At 40.2% G+C, this 27,536-nt stretch overlaps 1 protein-coding gene across 1 annotated transcript in view; it reads left to right on the top strand.

The window, feature by feature from the left end:
* LOC128640766 (transmembrane protein 53-A-like) overlaps positions 1 to 20,327 on the top strand; it is a 23,225-nt gene extending 2,898 nt beyond the window's left edge. Inside the window, exons 2-3 of the mRNA XM_053693190.1 lie at positions 18,114 to 18,217; positions 18,952 to 20,327. Coding sequence (XP_053549165.1) covers positions 18,114 to 18,217; positions 18,952 to 19,626 — 779 coding nt within the window. The 3' untranslated portion in view covers positions 19,627 to 20,327. The remainder of the gene's footprint in view (positions 1 to 18,113; positions 18,218 to 18,951) is intronic.
* The last annotated feature ends 7,209 nt before the right edge of the window (positions 20,328 to 27,536 follow it).

The raw sequence follows: 27,536 nt of genomic DNA, 5'->3' as shown, positions 1-27,536 counted from the left end.
AACCACCGGTGTCATTAAAAGCTGAATAATTCATGTATTATAAATGCACTCTAAAAACAATTAATTCTCAACTGGTCGTTCGTTCACAATAAATTGATGACAAACTTTTATAAATTTATAGTATCACACTCTTAAAGGATTTATTGAAATGCCTTTAAATTTGTATTGTTAAATGTTACAATACAAATTTAAATTTCTGTGTATGTTAGTTTATGTTAATAAATATTGAAGGTTAATTTATGTTAATAAATATATAAACCTTTGTTGGCTGGATTAATTTTCTGACAAGATTATCTGAAATCTTTTGCGTAGTTTTAACTCCAATTTGGATAGTTTTAATGGGATATTTGGAGTAGTTAGCCTGATTGGGCGCATCCCTCAATCTTTTTTTGTTCTGTGTGCTAATTGATTAAACCTATTGGAGAAAGGTGTAATAAGAGGGATTGCATTGCAACTACATTGACCGGCTCCTAGATACACTGTGGCAATTTTCTTAAATTTACATACATGTTTACAGATACTATACATGTCTGTCCTTGCTTCTAGAGTATGATCAATTACAAGAGAGAGTTTCTGTAGTGTTCTAAGAAATACAGATATAAAATGGCATACTCTCTGTCTCCTTACAGTACATTACTATATATAGTTATGAATCTGTACAACAGGGTATTTTGAATGTAATTTCAGCACAGTTACATTATCTCTGCAGAGACTGTTTTACTAATCTGCATTACAGAATGTTCAAGACCTCTCTGCAAGGGCTCAACATTCCTTCAATCATGAATATTTACTTTTTTATATGTATGATTGTTTTGTTTTTTTGTTTTTGTCAAGCTCATACCATATGTCGATCCCTGCATATTTAATTCTAATATATTTATACTACAAATCCTATTACTACCTCTGTTACTACTCTAGTACAGCACAATTCTGCAATGAGCAAATAACTTGGTTTTACTTATCCAATGATTATACTTTAATATACAGATAGGTGTGCTTTATGTGCCCATATGTAGTTATATTCATAATTGGTTGTATAACCAGTTTATGTCAGCATACATGTTATATGCTCTATCATGTATTTATCATATACAGTAATGTATTACTCCAAAAAATGGTACTGTTGATTTTTATCAGGGTTAATTTCCTGATACTTCAGTGAATCCATCTTGCCTTCCACATGCTGCAGGTTTTCTTTGTCAGAGGATGCAAAGCAGCCCCAGAGTGTTACCAAGCCACCACCATGCTTAACTATAGGCAGAGTGTTCTTTTCAGCGTAAGCTTCATTCTTCAAATATCACTGATCCATCGGCCAAAAAGTTCTAGTTTTGTTTTGTCGCTCCGCAGAACAGAATCCCAAAATTTTATGGCTTATTTATATGAGTTTGAGCATATTGGAGCCAAATTTTCTTGTGGTTTTAGGTCACTAGTGGCGTACATCTTTGAGTTCTTGCATGAAAAACATCTGCGCTTAGTACGCACCTTACTGTGCAAACTGAAACCTCAGTGCTTGTTGCCATCAAGTCTTGTTTTTCTGTTTCTTCTGACCTCACTAATATCATGATATTATTAGTTTAGAGTTTTTGACAGACCATGCAAATTACTTTTATCTCAGATACTAAATTGTATCTTCAGCTACATGCAGATATGGATGTAAAAATATTTTAGTACTTGCATCAATACGCACTGCTAGTCTCAATACACACTAGCTATGTCAAGCTTAACGTTAACATACCTAGTTTTACAAATAAAGAATCTAGAGATTGATTAGACCTGTGGATGCCGTTATCTTTACAGTTATCTTTTATATGTGTGTGTCACGGATACCAGGCTGCCAAGGCCACCCCCTCTCCTATTTGATTTGTTGTGTTTCCCACCAATTCCCCTTTTGTGTGTTTCAATGATTGAATTTTGCCCTGAAAGAGCTGATCGCTACCCCGCTTGGTCCCTTCCTGCCTTGCCGAGTCCCAGCCGGAATCTTATAGAACTCGCCGGCTGGGATTGCTAGAGATTCCTGCTGGTCTTTAACCTAGGTTGCTCCCGAAGCCCTTTGCCCCAAAGCTCCACTCTTTTGGGGACTTGTCGTACCTTATGATGGGCATGGGTTGGGGTGATTACTACTAAGAGGGAACTCACTCGGGAACCTGGGGTTCTGACCCCTCCCTCGGACTGTTCCTGAGTACCCTTTTGCCAGGCACCCTCCAACTGTACCCTGGAATAGCCGCCTCTCCCTTGGGATCACCCCGAAACTACAAACTAGCTATTGTGGGATCTCTATGCGCCTATGGCTCCTACAGAGGCACCAGCCTGTCTGGAGGGGCGGTGCTCTCTTGATCAGATAAGGCTCTTATCAGATGGCAAATGTGTATATAAGCTGTGTGTTTGTCTCAATAAAGCCTGTCCATGTTTCACCTTAATGCTGGGCATGTCTGGTTATTAGGGTGGGCTACTTGCTATAATCACTTTCCCGCTATACAGCTACAGGTCTCGTGGTGGAAGCAGGCCCTTTTGGTGGAGATACCCAGTCGGGGTATCCAAGGTCCGTCACATTGTCTAGCAGCGGTGGGATCTGCTTCCTCCACACAAACAGTTGAAACCACCACGGGGACCAAGTTTCCTGCTGACAGGCTATGGAGCCTTTGGATTGGAACTTTGTCACAGTACCAGCGCAAGTGCTGGCATCAGGGCAAAAAGCCGCTGGTCTCTACCCAGCACCTGCGATATATATCTGCGTTTCCCAGGAGAGAAGGTAGCTGACCTCTCTCCACAGTGGCAGAGCCATTTCCAGGTAAAGGAGGTAGCCGACCTCTCTCCCCAGCAGCAGAACGGTTTCCAGGTATAGAGGAGGTAGCCAACCTCTCTCAACGGCAGCGGAGACAGTTCCAGGAAGAGGAGGTCAGCATCCTCACCCCCCCCCCCCAGTGGCAGTGGATAAAAAAAGAAATGGAGGAGAGTTTAGGGCTGGACCGTTAGACTAACTCTGGTCCATACCAGTGGGAGAAATGTAACTGAAGCCTCCGTTACTTTTGCACTTGGAGAGGATGGCAGGCCAGCCTCCTCCCCAGCGACTATGGACCCTAGATCTGTAGAGGATTCTGTGTTCTGGGAGGAGATTTTCCAGGGGACATGTGGAGTAACATCCCCAGACAGCCCCAGGCCGACCTATTAGAATCTAGCCAGGTCTGCTGGACTATAGGGGGGGAGCACTGTCATGGATACCAGTCTGCCAAGGCCACCCCTCTCCTATTTGGTTTGTTGTGTTTGCCACCAGTTACCCTTTTGAGTGTTACGAGTGCTCTTTGTCCTGAAAGAGCTGATCGCTACCCCGCTTGGGCCCCTCCCTGACTTGCCGAGTCCCAGCCAGTGTCTAATGGAACTACTCGCCGGCTGGGATTGCTATAGATTCTAGACTAGACGTTGACCTAGGTCGCTCCTGAAACCCTTTGCCCCAGAGCTCCGCTCTTTTGCTGACTTGTCATACCTTTTGATGGGCATGGGTTGGGGTGATTACTAAGAGGGAGCTTACTCAGAAACCTGGGGTTCTGATACCCCCCACCTTGGCCTGTTCCTTAGTACCCTTTGCCAGGCTACCACTCCGACCCCCAATCACGTTTCATGTTGCTTTTTGGACTGGGACATCTAGGGGCCCGGAGCTCTCCAACGGTACCTTGGCATAGCCGCCGCTCCCTTGGGATCACCCCGAAATTACGACCTAGTTATTTTGGGATCTCTATGCACCCATGGCTCCTACGGAGGCGCTAGCCTGTCTGAAGGGACAGTGCTCTCTTGATCAGATAAGGCTCTTATCCGATGGCAAATGTGTATACAAGCTGTGTGTTTGTCTCAATAAAGCCTGTTCGTGTTTCACCGTAATACTGGTCTTGTCTGGTTATTAGGATGGGCTACTTGCTATTATCACTTTTGCGCTATACAGCTACAGGTTCCGGGGTGGAAGCAGGCCCTTTTTGCAGAGATACCCAGTCGGGGTAGCCAGGGTCGGTCATATTGTGTTTTTAACCTAAAAAAATAATAAAAGTGAAGGAAGTTTTGTGACTCTTAAACAGCTGTTACTACTCTTACGGTACCGAAAGGAAACCGAATCTCATCAGATACTACGAGGAGGGTGAACGTCACCCACAACCAGGAACGGATTTCATACATAAGCTGCAGCTTAAAAGTCCTAAAAATCAATCTACAAGGACACTTTCCAGGATACCCGGTAACGAAAGCGGAAGGCTCAGGTAAGGCTTGAACTAAGAAGCCGCCTCATAAAGACAGAAGACACATACGAGGTAAGAGCACCCCTTTCAGTTACGAGTGGTTAGAAAGTGGCAAGTACAAAAGACTGTTGTTTGGATATAAAGAGAACATTTTGACGTATGCACAACATTGACACCCTAATGAGAAATACAAAACCTTTAACCGATATTTAAAAAGAGAACTGTCAGAATATAAACAGCTGATTGGCTCAAATATCTCACAGCTGATTGAGAACGCATAACGGCTAAGAAGACGCCATATAAATGCAAGCTGACACAAATGAGCAGTGCAAGAATTTGCCACAAATATAATTACAACTAAGTTTCCTTACTGACAAAGCGCAAGTGCACTTTATTAATGAGAAATTTTACGGACATTTTGTGAATTTTTAACGTATCTTTTAATATTGAACCTTTATGAATCTGAAACATATAGGCATAGAAGTTTTTTAAAAAAATACTCGCTGTCTATTCCACATTATTGGTTGAGAATACTAAAGGTTAAAACTACCCCTAAGGAAGGATCTTCTCTTAGGGACCTCTGTTTCACCCGGATCTCAATTTGCTGAATTTGACAGTGTGAAGGTTAAACGCTTAGACCTCAAGATCAGGGGTTTCTCTTTCTTTCTATACTTTGCTTCATGCAAGTAAGCTGGAAAGCTTACATTCTTTGATGTTCTTCTTGAGGTTTTTTTTTTAAATCCTTTGATATTGCCAGAATACTTAAATTCTTTCAGGATGGTCTAGATAAGGGCCTATAAGCTAGTTCTCCAAAAGGTCAGATATCTGCATTTATCTGTTTTGTTTCACAAAAAGATGGTTAAGTTGCCAGATGTTCAAACTTTTGTTCAAGCCCTGGTGCAAATGTTTCCTGTTAGACCAATTACTCCTCCTTGGAACTTGAATTTAGCTCTCTCTGTTCTGCTTTTGAACCTATGCTTATTTTAGACCTTAAATGGTTCCCCCGGTAGGTTCTTTTTGTTCTAGTCATTTCTTAAATAAGAAGAGTTTCTGAATTATCAGCTCTATCTTGTGACCCTCCATTTCTGACTTTGAACCAAGATAAGGCGGTCCTATGGACCAAATATGATTTGGTCCCCCCAAAGGTGGTATCTTCAGAAAATATTAGTCAGAAAATAGTTGTTCCTTCATAACCTAGATCTTTTCAGAGCTTTAAAGTTCTATATTCAGGCTACTAAAGACTTTATACAAACTTCCAGCTATGGTGGTAATCCTGGCGTAAGCTTACTTGGTTGCGGTAAAACCGCCACTGAAAAAAGTAATGGCTCATTATACGAGATCAGTATCTACTTTCTGTGCTTTCAAGGATGATACCTCCTTGGAACAGATTTGTAAGGCAGCAACTCGTTTATTCTTTCTCACTTTTTAAATTTTTTTACATTTTTATGCTTCTTCTGATGCAGCTTTTGGCAGGAAAGTCCTTCAGGCCACAATGTCAGGCAAATAGGAGCTGCCTACATTTTGTAATACAACCTCAGAGCTCTGGTTAACTGTTTTGTAAAACAAACTACATTTCACAAAACACATAAATACATTCCAAAGTACAGTTACACTCATAATACTCTTATTAAATTTAATTGTTGCACAAAATAGTTGTAAGGACTCAAATGATTTGTGTAAAGTGAGATAGCTCCTGGAAAGCAACAGTTTACAGATAACCCAACAGTTGTTCTGTGGAGCTGTGATATTAGTAATACGCTCCTTTCTATGTTGCTGATATTTTGCCACAGTTTATCAAGCAGGAACCCACTGTGTCACGCTCCAGGGTTCAGAAAACCGTGAACTGTGGAAAGTCTTTAAATATATCTTATCATGCATGTAAAAGCCAGATCCCACATAAGAAAACCCTTATTGATGGCTACCACACGCCCTGGAGTACTGGACTCGCATGCACTTGCCTATGCTCGTATTACAGGTCATCACTTAGTATTTGCAGTCCTCATATAGCATGTGGAGGACTCCGGTAGAGCAACAGGTAAAAATGCTGGTTCACAGAGTGCCAGGCTTGACGTGTTTCTCCCCTCAACTTTTCTGGGCTGGCTCTGAGTCTTCTCCAATGCTCAGTGGGATAAGATTTTAATAGAATATCCTCCATATCTCTTCTAAAATTCCCCCCCCTTAATCCAATAATTCAAAAAAGATCATTTCAGTCTGGGTTAGTAGCTTATAAAACGTGGTTGAGTCCCCTTGTGCAAAATTTAGCAAATAATTAAAGTTCTATATACGCCAAACTATCTTTGACATATTGAGTGATATTTCCCTAGCATTTAGCATAATTTCCGTTTTATACCTGGTATTGGGTATGTTACAGGATTGAATGTGTTTTAATTATGACTGTATTGTTTTATTTTAGTGTTTTTGGCTTGGATTTAATAAACTTTTTTTCTATTTTTTGTGAACACGAGTGCAGCCTTGTCATTCTTTTACATCCAAGTATATGGTGGATGTCTTTCTCCTTTTTTAATTTTGATTCATATTAGTATATGACTGCTTGCACTGTATAATTTCCTTTAAATTGTTTTAGTTGTGTGTTTTTCTAGTTTAGGTTTCTCTAATAATGTGTTGCTTCTAGCCAGATATGATCTCTTTCTTTGGGTATCTAGCATAATGTACTCAGATGAGGAATTCCTGTTGTCATGTTCCAATCGAACCCACATTTTTTTATATATTCTTTTATAAAAAATAAATAAAATTATTCTTTGTAAGTAAACAGCCTGCCTATAAATAAACAAATGTGTTGCCCCTAAACCGCCTGCTCTATTTAGTGGTAAACAGTGAATTATTTTATTTGTAATGTCATTATAGACTTAATTCAAATTTTAAGGCTAAAATGATGGCTTCAGCAGTATTGAATAGAAGAGCTGAAATTGTGATCAGCACGCATAGTCTTTAGTCTTTAAGGATAGACTTTTATCTCTTTCTTTCCAGGGAAAAATCCTGGTCCTGGTCTGGAAGCCACTTTTTCCACAGTAACAGCTTGAAAATTAGTTTTTCTTCCTACCTAGCTTTTCCTTTAATCAATCTTTCTCCTCCTCACAAAAGCTTGTTGCGTCCAGATATTCCTGGAAACCCAATGCTATCTAGAACATGGCCAGTAAGAATAAGAAGCCTTCCTCCTCCTCTTTAATTTGCATGAAAGTCCGGCCTTTGACAAAAATACATTTTTGGTAAGGGACAGGTTAAGCTTTCTTTTTTAGAAGACCTGGTCGCAGTCTGTCCAGGATCTCTGGGGTCTAAACATAAATTCCCAGGTTTACAAATTAGATTTCATGTTAAGGCTTCCTTAGGGGAGGTTGCTTCTGTCTTATGTGCCAGAAGACCCTGTAAAAGCTGGTGCTTTACTTTATTTAGTTCTCAAGCTGGAACATATGGGTGTGTTCTCTCCATTTCCAGAATTGTGCCCACAATAGATTTGAAGGATGCTTACCTTCATATACCTATCCATATAAACCACCTCTAGTTTCTCAGTTTTGATTTTCTAGACAAAAGCTTCTAGTTTGTGGTCATTCTTTTTGGACTAGTTAAAGCCCCAGAATTTTTTTTCTGTCTGAGAGTGTAGGGTATTTTTGTAGCTTCTTACTTGGAGATGTTAATTTAGTTTGTGTTCCATCTTTACCTTTTGCTGTATCTCATACAAACAAACTACTGTTTGATTTTGCAGGCATGGTTGGAAAGTCAATAATCTAAAGTTTTCTGTTTTCCATCAATGTATGGTATTATTGGGTCTGATGGTTGTAACATCAGATGACATTCCCTTTGCGCAACTCCGTAAGCACCCTCTTCGATTTTGCATGTTAAGTCATTGGTGCAAAGTTTACAATCATTTTATATCAATAGATTCTTGATTGAAATATTCTTTGTTCTGGTGGGCAAATCAACATCCTTTCCCCTTGAGCATACTTTTTTTTACTTGGACAATAATTACTACAGTCACCAATCTCTCTGGTTTGGGTAAGGTTTGGGAGTCTTGAAAGGTGCTGCGGTTTTGGTCTCCTCAGGAGGCGAGGTTACCAATAGCATTTTGGAACCCTGTGCAAACTTGACTCTACAGTGTTGACCTCTTCTCAAAAGAGACTTATTTTTTTTTTTGTTTTGTTTTTTTTAGTCAATGTCACAGCTGTGGCATATATCATTTATCAAGGGAGAACTCTCAGTTCCTTCTCATGAAAGAGGTTTTTCAGGATTTTGTCTTGAATAAGTGTACTCTCTGTACAATTGCTGCAATTTACTTGCAGATTTGAACACCTAGAAGATTGATTACTTCAGTTGACTATCTCTTAAACTTGGGGACTGGTCTCTTCATCAGAAGTTTTTTGACCAGTTTGAGGCGCTAGAGTCTCTCTCAGACTAGACCTCATGCCTCTAGTGTACGCCATAAACTTCCCAGATACTGTGCCAGATCCAGAGATCCACAAGCAGAATTTGTGGATGCTCTAGCAGTTCCTCCAGCTGTCCTACTTCCATAGTCATAGCTCAGATCTTACAAGAGCATATATCAGTAATTCTGTTTGCTCCGTCTAGGTCTATAGATCTTGGTAAATGGATCTGATTCAGTTTTCAAGACTTCCTCCCAGGCCTCTTACTTTGTTTCAATAACCTTTTAGGCTCTCCTTTTTTCATCAGTATCTCAAGCCTTTCTATTTAATATTTTAGAGATTAAACTCCTAATCTTAAAGTGACATGAAACACAAAACTTGTATTTCAGGATTCAGATAGCTCATAACATTTTAAACAACTAATTTGCTTCATCCCCTTTTTTCTTTTTTTGAATGAAGAGTTATTCACTACTGGGAGCTAACAAAGTCAATGACAAGAGGCATATATTTATAGCCACCAATCGGTAGTTTCTGGGCCTACCCAGGTTTACTTTTCAACAATGGACAGAAAGAAAACAAAGCAAATTAGGCAATAGAAATAAATTGGAAAGTTATTTAAAACCGCATGCTCTATTTTAATCATGAAAGGGAAGAAAATGGGTTTTATGTCCCTTTTTAAAGAGAATCTGCTGGCACTCTATAAAAAAAAACTGTTGTTGATTATAATAATAACAATAAAAAATAGACTTTTTTTTTTTTTTTTTTTCTGATGCAGTTGTGGAGACTTTATTTCAGGCAAGGTAGCCTGTAAAGATTTGCTCAATATGGTTTTCACTGACATTCTTTCAGAATTTCAAGATTAATAGGTTAAGGGATTTCTACAAGTGGTTGTTTTTTTTTTTGTTTGTTTTTTTTGAAAGGGCTCTTTTCAGCTCTTCAGTTTTATATTATTATTGTTATTATTATTATTATTATTATTTATTTGTATAGAGCCACCAAATTCCGTAGCACCAAAGCATTAAGAGATTGGTTTCCTGGCATTCATAATTTTTGTTCAGGCTATAGTCTAATCTTTGGAACAGTTTTAAGAATCTAGCAAGGTCTTTCTTTGAAATTATACATTATACATGGCCTTTACATTTATCTTCTGTTTTGGAAGGTATTGTTTCTTTTAGTAATTACTTCTTCAGAACAGTTTCTAAATTGTCTACTCTGCTTGTGAGGGTTTTTTATACTATTTTTTTTATTTTATTAAGATAAGGTGGTTTTACAAGCTCATTATGGGGTTCTACCTTTAATGGTTTCTTGGAAACAACCAGCAAATTGTAGTCTCTTTTATTCTAATCCTAAAATTTCTAAAGTGCATTCATTTTGCTTACATGTCACAAAGAATTTTAGACAATCATGTATTTTATGGGTTCATTTCTCTGGTTCACATATGGGTTGAAGGCTTCAGCTGTTTATTTAGCTTCCTGGCAAATGCAGTTGATTTGTAAGGCTTCCTGGAGGCAGGGAAGTCTCCCTCCTCAAGACATATTTCTGCCCTTTCTACTAGTTCAGTTTCCCCCATTTTGGGCATTTAGTTGAGGCTTCTGTTAATCAGCTGTGCTATGAAGCTAACTGGTGTTCTTCGTACACTTTAACTAAGTTCTACCATTTCAATGTATTGCCTATTTCTCCAACATAGGTGTGTCCGGTCCACGGCGTCATCCTTACTTGTGGGATATTCTCTTCCCCAACAGGAAATGGCAAAGAGCCCAGCAAAGCTGGTCACATGATCCCTCCTAGGCTCCGCCTACCCCAGTCATTCTCTTTGCCGTTGTACAGGCAACATCTCCACGGAGATGGCTTAGAGTTTTTTAGTGTTTAACTGTAGTTTTTATTATTCAATCAAGAGTTTGTTATTTTGAAATAGTGCTGGTATGTACTATTTACTCAGAAACAGAAAAGAGATGAAGATTTCTGTTTGTATGAGGAAAATGATTTTAGCAACCGTCACTAAAATCCATGGCTGTTCCACACAGGACTGTTGAGAGCAATTAACTTCAGTTGGGGGAACAGTGTGCAGTCTCTTGCTGCTTGAGGTATGACACATTCTAACAAGACGATGTAATGCTGGAAGCTGTCATTTTCCCTATGGGATCCGGTAAGCCATGTTTATTACGATCGTAAATAAGGGCTTCACAAGGGCTTATTAAAACTGTAGACTTTTTCTGGGCTAAATCGATTCATTATTAACACATATTTAGCCTTGAGGAATCATTTTATCTGGGTATTTTGATATAATAATATCGGCAGGCACTGTTTTAGACACCTTATTCTTAGGGGCTTTCCCAAAGCATAAGCAGAGCCTCATTTTCGCGCCGGTGTGGCGCACTTGTTTTTGAGAGGCATGGCATGCAGTCGCATGTGAGAGGAGCTCTGATACTTAGAAAAGACTTTCTGAAGGCGTCATTTGGTATCGTATTCCCCTTTGGGCTTGGTTGGGTCTCAGCAAAGCAGATACCAGGGACTGTAAAGGGGTTAAAGTTCAAAACGGCTCCGGTTCCGTTATTTTAAGGGTTAAAGCTTCCAAATTTGGTGTGCAATACTTTTAAGGCTTTAAGACACTGTGGTGAAAATTTGGTGAATTTTGAACAATTCCTTCATGTTTTTTCGCAATTGCAGTAATAAAGTGTGTTCAGTTTAAAATTTAAAGTGACAGTCACGGTTTTATTTTAAAACGTTTTTTGTACTTTGTTATCAAGTTTATGCCTGTTTAACATGTCTGAACTACCAGATAGACTGTGTTCTGAATGTGGGGAAGCCAGAATTCCTATTCATTTAAATAAATGTGATTTATGTGATAATGATAATGATGCCCAAGATGATTCCTCAAGTGAGGGGAGTAAGCATGGTACTGCATCATTCCCTCCTTCGTCTACACGAGTCTTGCCCACTCAGGAGGCCCCTAGTACATCTAGCGCGCCAATACTCCTTACTATGCAACAATTAACGGCTGTAATGGATAATTCTGTCAAAAACATTTTAGCCAAAATGAACACTTATCAGCGTAAGCGCGGCTGCTCTGTTTTAGATACTGAAGAGCATGACGACGCTGATAATAATATTTCTGAAGGGCCCCTAACCCAGTCTGATGGGGCCAGGGAGGTTTTGTCTGAGGGAGAAATTACTGATTCAGGGAACATTTCTCAACAGGCTGAACCTGATGTGATTGCATTTAAATTTAAGTTGGAACATCTCCGCATTCTGCTTAAGGAGGTATTATCCACTCTGGATGATTGTGACAAGTTGGTCATCCCAGAGAAACTTTGTAAAATGGACAAGTTCCTAGAGGTGCCGGGGCTCCCAGAAGCTTTTCCTATACCCAAGCGGGTGGCGGACATTGTTAATAAAGAATGGGAAAGGCCCGGTATTCCTTTCGTCCCTCCCCCCATATTTAAAAAATTGTTTCCTATGGTCGACCCCAGAAAGGACTTATGGCAGACAGTCCCCAAGGTCGAGGGAGCGGTTTCCACTTTAAACAAACGCACCACTATACCCATAGAGGATAGTTGTGCTTTCAAAGATCCTATGGATAAAAAATTAGAAGGTTTGCTCAAAAAGATGTTTGTTCAGCAAGGTTACCTTCTACAACCAATTTCATGCATTGTCCCTGTCGCTACAGCCGCATGTTTCTGGTTCGATGATCTGATAAGAGCGGTCGATAGTGATTCTCCTCCTTTGGAGGAGATTATGGACAGAATCAATGCTCTCAAATTGGCTAATTCTTTCACCCTAGACGCCACTTTGCAACTGGCTAGGTTAGCGGCTAAGAATTCTGGGTTTGCTATCGTGGCGCGCAGAGCGCTTTGGTTGAAATCTTGGTCGGCTGATGCGTCTTCCAAGAACAAGCTACTTAACATTCCTTTCAAGGGGAAAACGCTGTTTGGCCCTGACTTGAAAGAGATTATCTCTGATATCACTGGGGGTAAGGGCCACGCCCTTCCTCAGGATCGGCCTTTCAAGGCAAAAAATAAACCTATTTTTCGTCCCTTTCGTAGAAATGGACCAGCCCAAGGTGCTACGTCCTCTAAGCAAGAGGGTAATACTTCTCAAGCCAAGCCAGCTTGGAGACCAATGCAAGGCTGGAACAAGGGAAAGCAGGCCAAGAAACCTGCCACTGCTACCAAGACAGCATGAAATGTTGGCCCCCGATCCGGGACCGGATCTGGTGGGGGGCAGACTCTCTCTCTTCGCTCAGGCTTGGGCAAGAGATGTTCTGGATCCTTGGGCGCTAGAAATAGTCTCCCAAGGTTATCTTCTGGAATTCAAGGGACTTCCCCCAAGGGGGAGGTTCCACAGGGCTCAGTTGTCTTCAGACCACATAAAAAGACAGGCATTCTTACATTGTGTAGAAGACCTGTTAAAAATGGGAGTGATTCATCCTGTTCCATTAAGAGAACAAGGGATGGGGTTCTACTCCAATCTGTTCATAGTTCCCAAAAAAGAGGGAACGTTCAGACCAATCTTAGATCTCAAGATCTTAAACAAGTTTCTCAAGGTTCCATCGTTCAAGATGGAAACCATTCGAACTATTCTTCCTTCCATCCAGGAAGGTCAATTCATGACCACGGTGGATTTAAAGGATGCGTATCTACATATTCCTATCCACCAGTGTTAATTTCGTTGACTAAAACTAGACTAAAATGACTATAAAACTAAAGAAATTCTGATGACTAAAACTAGACTAAAACTAAAATTACATTTTAGTCAAAAGACTATGACTAAAACTAAATCAAAATGACATTTTAGTCAAAATACTATGACTAAAACTAAATCAAAATTTGCTGACAAAAACATTTTATGCAAGTTGTTATAATCAATCCATATGCAATTACTGCTCTTTTGTAAAATTTACGAAACTTAATTTTATTACATTTTAAGATAAATAGACAAGTTATATACCACAACATACAGTTTACAGTTTTGTTTTTTTATATTTTAAAGTTGCACTTCTGTTTGTTTATGAAACTTGTTTTTATTTAATTTTAAGTTTAATAAAGATGTTGCATATCATAACTAAACCCCTTAGATTTTATTTGACTAAAATCTACTGGAGATTTAGTCGACTAAAATCTACTGGAGATTCAGTCGACTAAAACTAGACTAAAACTAAAACAATTCAGATGACTAAAATACGACTAAAACTAAAATGGCATTTTAGTCAAAAGACTAAAACTAAGACTAAATTTAAATTAGCCGTCAAAATTAACACTGCTATCCACAAGGAACATCATCGGTTCCTAAGGTTCGCATTCCTGGACAAACATTACCAGTTCGTGGCGCTTCCTTTCGGATTAGCCACTGCTCCAAGGATTTTCACAAAGGTACTAGGGTCCCTTCTAGCTGTGCTAAGACCAAGGGGCATTGCTGTAGTACCTTACTTGGACGACATTCTGATTCAAGCGTCGTCCCTTCCTCAAGCAAAGGCTCACACGGACATTGTCCTGGCCTTTCTCAGATCTCACGGGTGGAAAGTGAACGTGGAAAAGAGTTCTCTATCCCCGTCAACAAGGGTTCCCTTCTTGGGAACAATAATAGACTCCTTAGAAATGAGGATTTTTCTGACAGAGGCCAGAAAAACAAAGCTTCTAGACTCTTGTCGGATACTTCATTCCGTTCCTCTTCCTTCCATAGCTCAGTGCATGGAAGTGATCGGGTTGATGGTAGCGGCAATGGACATAGTTCCTTTTGCGCGCATTCATCTAAGACCATTACAACTGTGCATGCTCAGTCAGTGGAATGGGGACTATACAGACTTGTCTCCGAAGATACAAGTAAATCAGAGGACCAGAGACTCACTCCGTTGGTGGCTGTCCCTGGACAACCTGTCACAAGGGATGACATTCCGCAGACCAGAGTGGGTCATTGTCACGACCGACGCCAGTCTGATGGGCTGGGGCGCGGTCTGGGGATCCCTGAAAGCTCAGGGTCTTTGGTCTCGGGAAGAATCTCTTCTACCGATAAATATTCTGGAACTGAGAGCGATATTCAATGCTCTCAAGGCTTGGCCTCAGCTAGCGAGGGCCAAGTTCATACGGTTTCAATCAGACAACATGACAACTGTTGCGTACATCAACCATCAGGGGGGAACAAGGAGTTCCCTAGCGATGGAAGAAGTGACCAAAATCATTCTATGGGCGGAGTCTCACTCCTGCCACCTGTCTGCTATCCACATCCCAGGAGTGGAAAATTGGGAAGCGGATTTTCTGAGTCGTCAGACATTGCATCCGGGGGAGTGGGAACTCCATCCGGAAATCTTTGCCCGAGTCACTCAGCTGTGGGGCATTCCAGACATGGATCTGATGGCCTCTCGTCATAACTTCAAAGTTCCTTGCTACGGGTCCAGATCCAGGGATCCCAAGGCGGCTCTAGTGGATGCACTAGTAGCACCTTGGACCTTCAAACTAGCTTATGTGTTCCCGCCGTTTCCTCTCATCCCCAGGCTGGTAGCCAGGATCAATCAGGAGAGGGCGTCGGTGATCTTGATAGCTCCTGCGTGGCCACGCAGGACTTGGTATGCAGATCTGGTGAATATGTCATCGGCTCCACCTTGGAAGCTACCTTTGAGACGGGACCTTCTTGTTCAGGGTCCGTTCGAACATCCGAATCTGGTTTCACTCCAGCTGACTGCTTGGAGATTGAACGCTTGATTTTATCGAAGCGAGGGTTCTCAGATTCTGTTATTGATACTCTTGTTCAGGCCAGAAAGCCTGTAACTAGAAAGATTTACCACAAAATTTGGAAAAAATATATCTGTTGGTGTGAATCTAAAGGATTCTCTTGGGACAAGGTTAAGATTCCTAGGATTCTATCCTTCCTTCAAGAAGGATTGGAAAAAGGATTATCTGCAAGTTCCCTGAAGGGACAGATTTCTGCCTTGTCGGTGTTACTTCACAAAAAACTGGCTGCTGTGCCAGATGTTCAAGCCTTTGTTCAGGCTCTGGTTAGAATTAAGCCTGTTTACAAACCTTTGACTCCTCCTTGGAGTCTCAATTTAGTTCTTTCAGTTCTTCAGGGGGTTCCATTTGAACCCTTGCATTCCGTTGATATTAAGTTATTATCTTGGAAAGTTTTGTTTTTAGTTGCAATTTATTCTGCTAGAAGAGTTTCAGAATTATCTGCTCTGCAGTGTTCTCCTCCTTATCTGGTGTTCCATGCAGATAAGGTGGTTTTACGTACTAAACCTGGTTTTCTTCCAAAGGTTGTTTCTAACAAAAACATTAACCAGGAGATTATCGTACCTTCTCTGTGTCCGAAACCAGTTTCAAAGAAGGAACGTTTGTTGCACAATTTGGATGTTGTTCGCGCTCTAAAATTCTATTTAGATGCTACAAAGGATTTTAGACAAACATCTTCCTTGTTTGTTGTTTATTCTGGTAAAAGGAGAGGTCAAAAAGCAACTTCTACCTCTCTCTCTTTTTGGATTAAAAGCATCATCAGATTGGCTTACGAGACTGCCGGACGGCAGCCTCCCGAAAGAATCACAGCTCATTCCACTAGGGCTGTGGCTTCCACATGGGCCTTCAAGAACGAGGCTTCTGTTGATCAGATATGTAGGGCAGCGACTTGGTCTTCACTGCACACTTTTACCAAATTTTACAAGTTTGATACTTTTGCTTCTTCTGAGGCTATTTTTGGGAGAAAGGTTTTGCAAGCCGTGGTGCCTTCCATTTAGGTGACCTGATTTGCTCCCTCCCTTCATCCGTGTCCTAAAGCTTTGGTATTGGTTCCCACAAGTAAGGATGACGCCGTGGACCGGACACACCTATGTTGGAGAAAACAGAATTTATGTTTACCTGATAAATTACTTTCTCCAACGGTGTGTCCGGTCCACGGCCCGCCCTGGTTTTTTTAATCAGGTCTGATAATTTATTTTCTTTAACTACAGTCACCACGGTACCATATGGTTTCTCCTATGCAAATATTCCTCCTTAACGTCGGTCGAATGACTGGGGTAGGCGGAGCCTAGGAGGGATCATGTGACCAGCTTTGCTGGGCTCTTTGCCATTTCCTGTTGGGGAAGAGAATATCCCACAAGTAAGGATGACGCCGTGGACCGGACACACCGTTGGAGAAAGTAATTTATCAGGTAAACATAAATTCTGTTTTTCAGGCAGCTTTTGGCAGGAAAGTCCTACAAGCTATAGTATCTAGTAAATAGGTGCCTGCCTTACTTTTTGTCCCACTCGTTTTACTTGTGGACCCAGAGGCAGAATTTTGTTTCACTTTCTGCGATGAGATTTTTTTTTAGTGAAAATTTTTCTGCAGGCCATTTTTAAATAAAATTTTAAATTAGGCAGTTACACTAAAGCACTCGTTCAATTGCAATGTGTTGGTTAACTAAAGAATAAAACAATTTTTAACGTTTTATAATATAGTGCAGTAGTTGAAAATTGCATCGCAAATTAGCTGCGGACAAACTAAATTAAAAAAAGTCTCTTGAATAAATTTGCTTCCTTTTCTCTTGGTCCAACATAGAAATGTAGTAATAAAAAGGTACAATGCTCATAAGAATGTCTTACATTCAGAACAAACAGCTTTGCAGACTAGGAAAGGCTAGGGGAGTGTTTGAAAAAAAGCCAGTTAATAATCAATGCACTGCTGCTTTACAGTGCTACTGCATATTTGTTAACTTCAAACATTTCTCTTGATGCACTGGAACACTTAAACAGTGCAGCCAGAAGACAGCTCTGTTTGAAGAGTAGAGCTGCAAAGTTAAAGCACTTATTCTTAACAGTTCCTGCATGGGCTCTGTTCTTTCTGCAGACATGCTGCATTTTCTGCGATGACATCTCAGATCACTGTATGTTCTGCCTTGGGGCTTGTGGACTCCACAGCTTGAGTATTGGATCCCAGGAGTAATGGCTCGTGGACTCTTGCCACCTTATGAAAGAAAATACAATTTATGCTTACCTAATACATTTATTTTATGGTGGTGACCCACAAGACCCGCCCATATTTATACTTTCAATTGGCGTCAGATGTAATGCGTCAGATGTAATATATATATATAATTATTTTTTTTCCTCCTTTCTTGGCTATAGACTTTTAGACTGAGATAGACAGGGAAGTTGGCAGGATTAAAAGCTTTTGGACTGTTGGGTATATTTGCCTCCTCCTAGTGGCCAGGAGTTGAATCCCAGGAGTAATAGCTTGTGGACTCTCACCACCATGAAATAAATCAATTTATACGGTAACCATACATTTTTGTTTTTATTAAAAAAATCATCTTACATGTTCATAGAAACAAATTAATGAATGCTTTGGATAATTGTAAAATGTAAGGTATGTGCTTTGGAAAAGCTGAACGTTTTTCATCCAATAAGAATTGCCACTTACATGTACAGTTAGAACTCTTACAGTTACATCTATTTTCTTAAAATATAGTGTTGATAATTTCTATTATACTCGGTACATCCTGGAATAAACAATTCTTAATAACTAATTTTTTGTATTTTTTTTTTTTACACAGGATGTCACTGGAACCAGGAGCAGGAGCCGGTGGTCATTCTTCTTGGGTGGGGAGGATGTAAAGACCAGTATCTAGCTAAATATAGCTCTATCTACCATAATGAGGTAAGGGTATATGATTGATCTTTTGCTTGGCTAATTCATGTGTTTTTTTATTTTTTGTGTGTTTTTTTTTCCTTGTAGTTTATGGTTCTTATGTTCTGAATTCATTTAAAGGGACACTGAACCTAAATTTTTTTCTTTCATAATTCAGAGAGCATGCAATTTTAAACAACTTTCTAATTTACTCCTAATATCAAATTGTATTCATTCTCTTGGTGTCTTTATTTGAAAAGCAAGAATGTAAGTTTAGATGCCGGCCCATTTTTGGTGAACATCCTAGGTTGTTTTTGCTGATTGGTGGATAAATTCTCCCACCAATAAACAAGTGCTGTCCAGGGTCTGAACCAAAAATTGTCTGGCTCCTTAGCTTAGATGCCTCTTTTTTCAAGTAAAGATAGCAAGAGAACAAAGAAAATTTGAGAATAGGAGTAAATTAGAAAGTTGCTTAAAATTGCATGCTCTATCTGAATCACAAAAGAAAAAATTTGGGTTCAGTGTCCCTTTAAGTATTTCTGAATACCTTAATCCATGAGTCTACTGACTTTGGAAATCCCTTTTTAAAAGTGATCTCATATTCTTGTGTGTATTGTAGCTGAAATTCACAAGCACTTTTTTTTTTTTAAATTTAAGCACAGAATAAGGTTGTTTTTTGTTTTTGTTTTTTTTTAGTTTTTGTTTTCTTTTAGTTTTTGTTTTCTTTTGTCTTTTCATTCTCCTATATTATTTTATTTTTTTAGGGGTGTATTGTCATTCGGTACACTGCAGCCTGGAAAACGGTTTTCATCACAGAGTCCTTTGGCGTCAGCTCTCTCCGTAGTGAAGCAAAGAAGCTCCTTGAGTTGTTGTTTGACTATGAAATTGAGAAGAGCCCAGTAATCTTCCACGTTTTTAGTAATGGCGGCTTTATGCTGTACAGATATATTGTAGAGCTACTACACACGCATAGTCGTCTTTGCAAGCTGCACGTTGTTGGTGCAGTATTTGATAGTGCTCCTGGGAATCGAAATATCTGTGGATCTCTGCGAGCTCTAGATGTTATCCTTAAGTCTTCTATCAATAGTGTGTTGCGCTACTTAGCTTTGGCAGCTTTTGCTATACTTGTAGTTATTCTGCGTATTCTTTTGTATCCACTCACAAAATTATTTCATGAAAATCACTATGATGCAATGCTAAAAGATCCATCTTGTTGGCCTCATTTTTATCTGTATTCTCGCTCAGACTCAATCATATCATTTCATGATGTGGAAGAAATGATCACCACACGTAAACAGCGTGGTCTTCCCACAAAGTCTTTGGATTTTGCTAAGTCTGAACATGTCTGTCATTACCGCATATACCCACAGAGGTATACTGAAGTCTGTATCTCATTCTTGAAAGACTGTGCCAGGAAAGAAATGGAAGGACCCATCTAGCAAGAGGTCCTTGTGAAAAAGGACATACAAATATAAGTTTTCTTTTCAAAATGAGTTACAAGGTTTTTTTTTTTAACACATTTTAACTATAAATTGATCACTTAAGTAAAATCAAACATTAAATCAGTATCAGATTCATAGAATAAGGTGTTGTTTAAATGCTTACTGAAGCCCTAGATTTGTAATAGGTTTGATCTGTTTAACGTGTAGTGGTAAGATATTACTTAAAAATCATCTAGGGTCAAGTTAATCTAACAGAGAACACAGCAGTACATGATGTAGCACAGTAATAAACATTTTTGAAGAGAAAATATAGAATTTTTGTCCCCATTTTAATCCAACAGTATTTCCCTGTGAAATTATCTTGATGACTTTTTGCTGAGGTTTTAGATTCTAAGCCATTTCAGTATAAAAACTATTCAATAACCTGCTTATTGCTAGCTTTTCAAAAACGTTTGAAGTATGATCACTTATAATTTGCATGCGGACCCTCTTAAAAAGGTATTTCAGTCCATAAATTAACCGGCAGGGTTTTGGACTTTTCTAAATCATGAGTTTCCAAGTGAATAAAATTCTTATTTCTCTGTTTTGGGAGGCTTATCTTGGCTGTTTATATCTTATTTAAAGGTTAAAAGCTTTTGCATATGCTCCGTTTTATACGTTAGTGCTATTAACAAAATAAATCTTATGCAAATAATACATTTAAATTGTTAAACTTGTACTAAAGCAAATTCATCAGGATGTTCATTTTTTTATTTAGATGTTTGTGTTTCATGTTCCTTTAATATATATTTCAGTTTTCTCTTACAAGGTGTATCCAGTCCACGGATTCATCCTTACTTGTGGGATATTCTCATTCCCTACAGGAAGTGGCAAAGAGAGCACACAGCAGAGCTGTCCATATAGCTCCCCCTCAGGCTCCGCCCCCCAATCATTCTCTTTGCCGCTCTAACAAGTAGCATCTCCAGGGTAAAGTGAATGTGGTGTTAGATTTGTAGTTTTTATTTCTTCAATCAAGAGTTTGTTATTTTTAAATAGTGCCGGTGTGTACTATTTACTCTGTGGCAGAAAGTGATGAAGATTTCTGCTGAGAGGAAAACGATTTTAGCATGTTGTAACTAAAATCCATTGCTGTTCCCACACAGGACTGGGGAGTACAAGAAAACTTCAGTTGGGAGGAACAGTTTGCAGGCTTAACTGCTATAAGGTATGCTCAGTCATTTTTTTCTAGTCAAGACTTAGTAATGCTAGAAGACTGACAAGAATCCCCATGTGGGGAAGGTAAGCCATATTCTGAGACTTAGTATAGAAAGAAGGCTTATTTAAAAGGGCTCAAAACACTGGTGGACACTGTTAAGGGGCAATCGATTATTTTATAACAAAAATCTGATCTTTTTACAAGGTTTTATCACATTTGGAAAGTTTTTATGGGGTTTATTCCACATGGCATATATTTAGACACCTATTTAGGCTTGTGAAGGCCCCACAACTCCAGAGTGGAGAGGGAGGGGGCCTAAATTTCGCGCATCAATTGCGCAGTTGTTATTGCAGACAGCTTCATGCAGCTTCACGTGGAGGGTCTAAAGATTACTTGAGGACTTCATAGAGGCTTATTTTCGATCAAAACTAATCCCCAAGGAAGGTAGGGCCACTGCAGATTGCTGTGGCATGGTGCTGTAGTTTGCTAACCGGTTGCCAGCTTTACTTTGCTCCGGTTTGGCCATTAAGGGGTTAATTGACTTGAAATTCACTGTGCAATCATTTCAAAGCATTAGGATCATATGGTGAAAATTTCATAAAAATTGGGTTATTTTTTGAGATTTAGTAAAAAAGTGTGCGCTTTTTATTATTTAAAGGCACAGTACTGTTTTTTCTAAAATTGTATTTTTCTGTATTTAAGTGCTGTCTAAGTCTGTTTAACATGTCAGAGCCTTCAGATAGACGTTGTTCTATGTGTTTAATAGCCATGGCGGAACCCCCTTTACATTTGTGTTTAAAGTGTACTAAGGTATCTAAGCATTTTAAAGACCATGCAGTGACACTTAAAAATGTTCCACAAGATGATTCTTTAACGGAAAGTAATGAGGATAGTCCACCTTCCTCTCCCCATGTGTCGACACCAGTTACGCCCGCACAAGCGATGCCTAGTATCTCTAGCGCATTGGCCCCTATTACAACAATTAGCAGCAGTCATGGATAATTCCCTCGCAGCTTTTCTATCCAAACTGCCAGTTTTTCCTAAAAAGCGTGATAGCTCAGTTTTAAGATCAGAGGATGAGCAATCAGAAGCTTTGGATGATTTATCCGTTGTACCCTCACAACACTCTGAAGTGGCAGTGAGGGATGGGCTGTCCGAGGGAGAAATTTCTGACACAGGAAAGGTTTCTCAGCGGGCAGAATCAGATTCCTTAGCGTTTTAAATTTAAGCTCCTCCGAGTACTGCTTAAGGAGGTTTTAGCTACGCTGGATGATTGCGACCCCATGGTGGTCCCAGAAAAATTGTGTAAAATGGACAAGTTTCTAGAAGTCCCTGTATACACTGATGCGTTTCCGATCCCGAAGAGGGTGGCGGATATTGTGACTAGGGAGTGGGAGAGACCAGATGTACCTTTTGTCCCCCCCCCCCCCCTATCTTTAAGAAAATGTTCCCCATAAATTACCCCAGGCAGGAAGCGTGGCAGACGGTCCCTAAGGTAGAGGGAGCAGTTTCAACACTAGCCAAGCGCACAACCATACCAATAGAAGACAGTTGTGCTTTCAAAGATCCTATGGATAAAAAATTAGAAGGTTTACTAAAGAAAATTTTTGCTCAACAGGGTTTTCTTCTTCAACCGATTGCCTGCATTATTCCTGTAACTACTGCAGCGGCTTTCTGGTTTGAGGCGCTGGAGGAGTCGCTCCAGAGAGAGACTTCATATGACGAAGTCATGGATAGAATTCATTCTCTAAAGCTGGCTAATTCTTTTATCACAGATGCCGCTTTTCAATTAGCTAAGTTAGCGGCGAAAAATTCTGGTTTGTAGTTCCCAAAAAGGAAGGAACTTTCAGGCCAATCCTGGATCTAAAAATTCTAAACAAATTCCTCAGAGTTCCGTCTTTCAAGATGGAAACCATTCGGACAATTTTGCCGATGATCCAGGAAGGTCAATATATGACTACCGTGGATCTAAAGGATGCGTACCTACATATTCCTATCCACAAAGATCACCATCAGTTCCTAAGGTTCGCCTTTCTGGACAAGCATTACCAGTTCGGGTTGGCCACTGCTCCCAGAATTTTTACAAAGGTGCTAGGGTCCCTCCTAGCGGTACTAAGACCGCGGGGCATTGCAGTAGCACCTTACCTAGACGACATCTTAATACAGGCGTCGTCTTTTCACAGAGCCAAGGCTCATACGGACATTGTTCTGGCCTTTCTAAGGTCTCACGGGTGGAAGGTGAACGTCGAAAAAAGTTCTCTGTCCCCGCTCACAAGGGTTCCCTTCCTGGGAACACTAATAGACTCAGTAGAAATGAAAATATTTCTGACGGAGGTCAGGAAGTTAAAGCTTTTAACTACTTGCGTTCTTCATTCCATTCCTCGGCCTTCTGTAGCTCAGTGCATGGAGGTAATTGGATTAATGGTTGCGGCAATGGACGTGGTCCCTTTTGCCCGAATTCATCTCAGACCACTGCAACTGTGCATGCTCAAACAGTGGAATGGGGATTATGCAGATTTGTCTCCTCAAATCCAACTGGACCAGAAAACCAGAGATTCTCTTCTCTGGTGGTTGTCTCAGGATCACCTGTCTCAGGGAATGTGCTTCCGCAGACCGGAGTGGATCATTGTAACGACCGACGCAAGTCTGGGGCGCGGTCTGGGGCTCCCTGAAAGCTCAGGGCCTATGGTCTCGGGAAGAGTCTCTTCTCCCGATAAACATTTTGGAACTGAGAGCGATATTCAACACTATACAGGCATGGCCTCAACTAGCGGCGGCCAAATTCATCAGGTTTCAGTCGGACAACATCACGACTGTAGCGTACATCAATCATCAGGGAGGAACAAAGAGCTCCCTAGCGATGAAGGAAGTAACCAAGATCATCAAATGGGCGGAGGATCACTCCTGCCACCTATCTGCAATTCACATCCCAGGAGTAGACAACTGGGAGGCGGATTTTCTAAGTCGTCAGACTTTTCACCCGGGGGAGTGGGAACTCCACCCGGAGGTTTTTGCTCAGCTGACCCAGCTATGGGGCATTCCAGAATTGGATCTGATGGCGTCCCGTCAGAACACCAAACTTCCTCTTTACGGATCCAGGTCCAGGGACCCCAAGGCGGCACTGATAGATGCTCTAGTAGCGCCTTGGTCCTTCAATCTGGCTTATGTCTTTCCACCGTTTCCCCTTCTCCCTCGGCTGGTAGCCAGAATCAAACAGGAGAAGGCTTCGGTAATTCTGATAGCGCCTGCGTGGCCACGCAGGACTTGGTATGCAGACCTAGTGGACATGTCATCTGTTCCACCTTGGACACTGCCATCGAGGCAGGATCTTCTAATTCAGGGTCCATTCAAGCATCCAAACCTAGTTTCTCTGCAACTGACTGCTTGGAGATTGAACGCTTAATTCTATCTAAGCGTGGGTTCTCTGAATCGGTTATAGATACTCTGATCCAGGCTAGAAAGCCTGTCACCAGGAAGATTTACCATAAGATATGGCGGAAATATCTTTGTTGGTGTGAATCCAAGGGTTACTCGCGGAGTAAGATTAGGATTCCCAGGATATTGTCTTTTCTCCAAGAAGGATTGGAGAAAGGGTTGTCAGCTAGTTCCTTAAAGGGACAGATATCTGCTTTGTCTATCCTGTTACACAAGCGTCTGGCAGAAGTACCTGACGTTCAAGCGTTTGCACAGGCTTTAGTCAGAATTAAGCTTGTCTATAAACCTGTGGCTCCTCCATGGAGTCTTAATTTAGTTCTTTCAGTTCTTCAAGGGGTTCCGTTTGAACCTTTACATTCCATAGATATTAAGTTATTATCTTGGAAGGTTTTGTTTTTGGTAGCTATTTCTTCTGCTCGAAGAGTTTCAGAATTGTCTGCTTTGCAGTGCAATTCACCCTATCTGGTGTTCCATGCAGATAAGGTTGTTTTGCGTACCAAACCTGGTTTTCTTCCAAAAGTTGTTTTGAATAAGAATATTAACCAGGAAATCATTGTTCCTTCTCTGTGTCCTAATCCAGTGTCTAAGAAGGAACGACTATTACACAATCTTGATGTGGTTCGTGCTTTAAAATTCTATTTAAAAGCAACTGAAGATTTCAGACAAACATCATCCTTGTTTGTCTATTCTGGTAAGAGGAGAGGTCAGAAAGTGACTGCTACCTCTCTTTCCTTCTGGCTGAAAAGCATCATCCGATTGGCTTATGAGACTGCTGGACAGCAGCCTCCTGAACGAATTACAGCTCATTCCACCAGAGATGTGGCTTCCACATGGGCTTTCAAGAATGAGGCTTTTGTTGAACAGATTTGTAAGGCAGCGACGTGGTCTTCACTGCATACTTTTGCCAAATTTTACAAATTCGATACTTTTGCTTCTTCGGGGGTATTTTTGGGAGAAAGGTTTTGCAAGCAGTGGTGCCTTCCGTTTAGGTTACCTGACTTGTGCCCTCCCTTCATCCGTGTCCTAAAGCTTTGGTATTGGTATCCCACAAGTAAGGATGAATCCGTGGACTGGATACACCTTGTAAGAGAAAACAGAATGTATGCTTACCTGATAAATTACTTTCTCCTACGGTGTATCCAGTCCACGGCCCACCCTGGCGTTTAAGTCAGGATAAAAAAAATTTCGTTTAAAACTACAGTCACCACTGCACCCTATGGTTTCTCCTTTTTCTCCTAACCGTCGGTCGAATGACTGGGGGGCGGAGCCTGAGGGGGAGCTATATGGACAGCTCTGCTGTGTGCTCTCTTTGCCACTTCCTGTATGGAATGAGAATATCCCACAAGTAAGGATGAATCCGTGGACTGGATACACCGTAAGAGAAAGTAATTTATCAGGTAAGCATAAATTCTGTTATTTTATAAGTAAAACTTTAAACATTTTCTTTCATAATTCAGACAGGGTAGCAATTTTAAACATTCAAATTTACTTCTATTAACCTTTTCTTCATTCCCATGTTATCTTTTGTTGGAAAAAAGCTTATGTCTGGAACACTTTATTGGCAGCAGTTTTGCAAGAATGTTATACATTAGCAAGAGCACTAGATGGCAGCACTGTTTCCTGTCATGTAGTGCTCCAGACATGTGAACGCTACCTACCTAGGTATCTCTTCAACAAAGAATAATAAGATATCAAATCTGATTATAGAAGTAAATTAGAAACTTTTTTTTAAATTGTATGTTCTGTCTGAATCAAGAATGATATTTTTTGAGTTTCATGTGCCTTTAAGAATTCTGACAAATAACCTTATTTAAATCATGGTCAATTATGTTAATGACAATTACCTGATAATATCCATGTATTATAGTAGAATTTGTAAAAAAAAAAACCTGATATATTTATCTATTTCAGAGGAATAAACAGTTTACACACTATTTGCTAGTTATATTTTACAGATATGAATACTGAGATCCATTTTAGCATTATGTGGTTTTGGTGCAAGTATACATTAGATTTTTTTTTCTTTCTATTTGACAGACAGTATAGATATTGGATATTTATGCATTAAAAAATTAGATTCTAGTTTGAGATTATTAAAACGTTGTCAAACAAAAAAAAAATCTACATTAAGTAATTAGAAATCGTCAGTTTAAAGCCCAGGCCCAGATGGATTTACCAATGGTTACTACATGAAATATATGGACATATTAGCCCCACACTTGTTAAAAGTTCTCAAAGCCCAGAGGAGCCAGAGAGTTACTGGAAGATATCCCTCTTAAATACCGATGTAAAGATTTTAGGAAAAATTTGGGCCAAAAGAATTAATACTTTCTTGGGAGATATCCTTCATATAGACCAAGCAGGGTTCGTACCCCATAGAGAGGCTCGTGATAACAGTATTAGAGATATGCCCCTTTTTTTATTGAGGTATCCATGTAGTACATACATGCATAGAAAAATACATTGGTCCCATTTGGTTATAAGGGGAGACAGAAGGCAGCTCAATTACATATGCATAGTATGAAAAAAGAATAATGAACATAGACTGTCGAGTAATTCTCTTAAAACATAAACAGTAAAACATTTGTGACAGGCGTGAGCCTCGGTTGCCTCATTTTACAGCTGAACTATGTTAAGATGGGTTTAGTATAACTATAATGATTCTGTGCTGTGCGTCATTACCTAGAAGGTTCATTTGCAATCTTTTCAGGAACTACTTTAACCTGACTTGCAGTGGACCTCTTAAAAGATAGGGAGCATTATACAAGTTAGGGTCAAGTAGGTGAGTAGAAAGTACCCAATTGGGTCACACTGTGTCCGACTGCAAAAGCTTCAATTTCTTAGTTATAATCAGGCAGGCGGAGAGTGGAGGTAAGGAAAAGAGAAGAGGGAGAAGGAAACGGGGGAGGGGGTGGAAGAGTGGGATCTTCCAGCCAAGCTACTCGGCTGTACAGTTGCGGGGAAGGTGATTCCCCGAAGTTAGGTCTATGCGGAACGTCACTAACTTTGTGTGGGCTCTTGTCTATGGAGCCAGATGTCCCAGATCCTCCAGTAGGAGTCTACTTTGTACAGGTGTCGAAAAAAACCTTGTTTCATAGAGGCAAATGTCTAAGGTTTTCTTAATAATAGTCAGCGGGCGGGGGGTTCTGGTTGTCTCCAACATCTAGCCATCAAGATCTTGGCTGCTGCGAATGAGATATATATATATATATATATATATATATATATATATATAGCAAAAGGAAGAATTTTGCAGACAACGGTCAATATAGATAAA

This window comes from Bombina bombina, chromosome 10 (genome assembly GCF_027579735.1).
Source record: "Bombina bombina isolate aBomBom1 chromosome 10, aBomBom1.pri, whole genome shotgun sequence".
Taxonomy (NCBI): Eukaryota; Metazoa; Chordata; class Amphibia; order Anura; family Bombinatoridae; genus Bombina; species Bombina bombina.
This window is presented reverse-complemented; position numbering and strand designations above follow the sequence as displayed.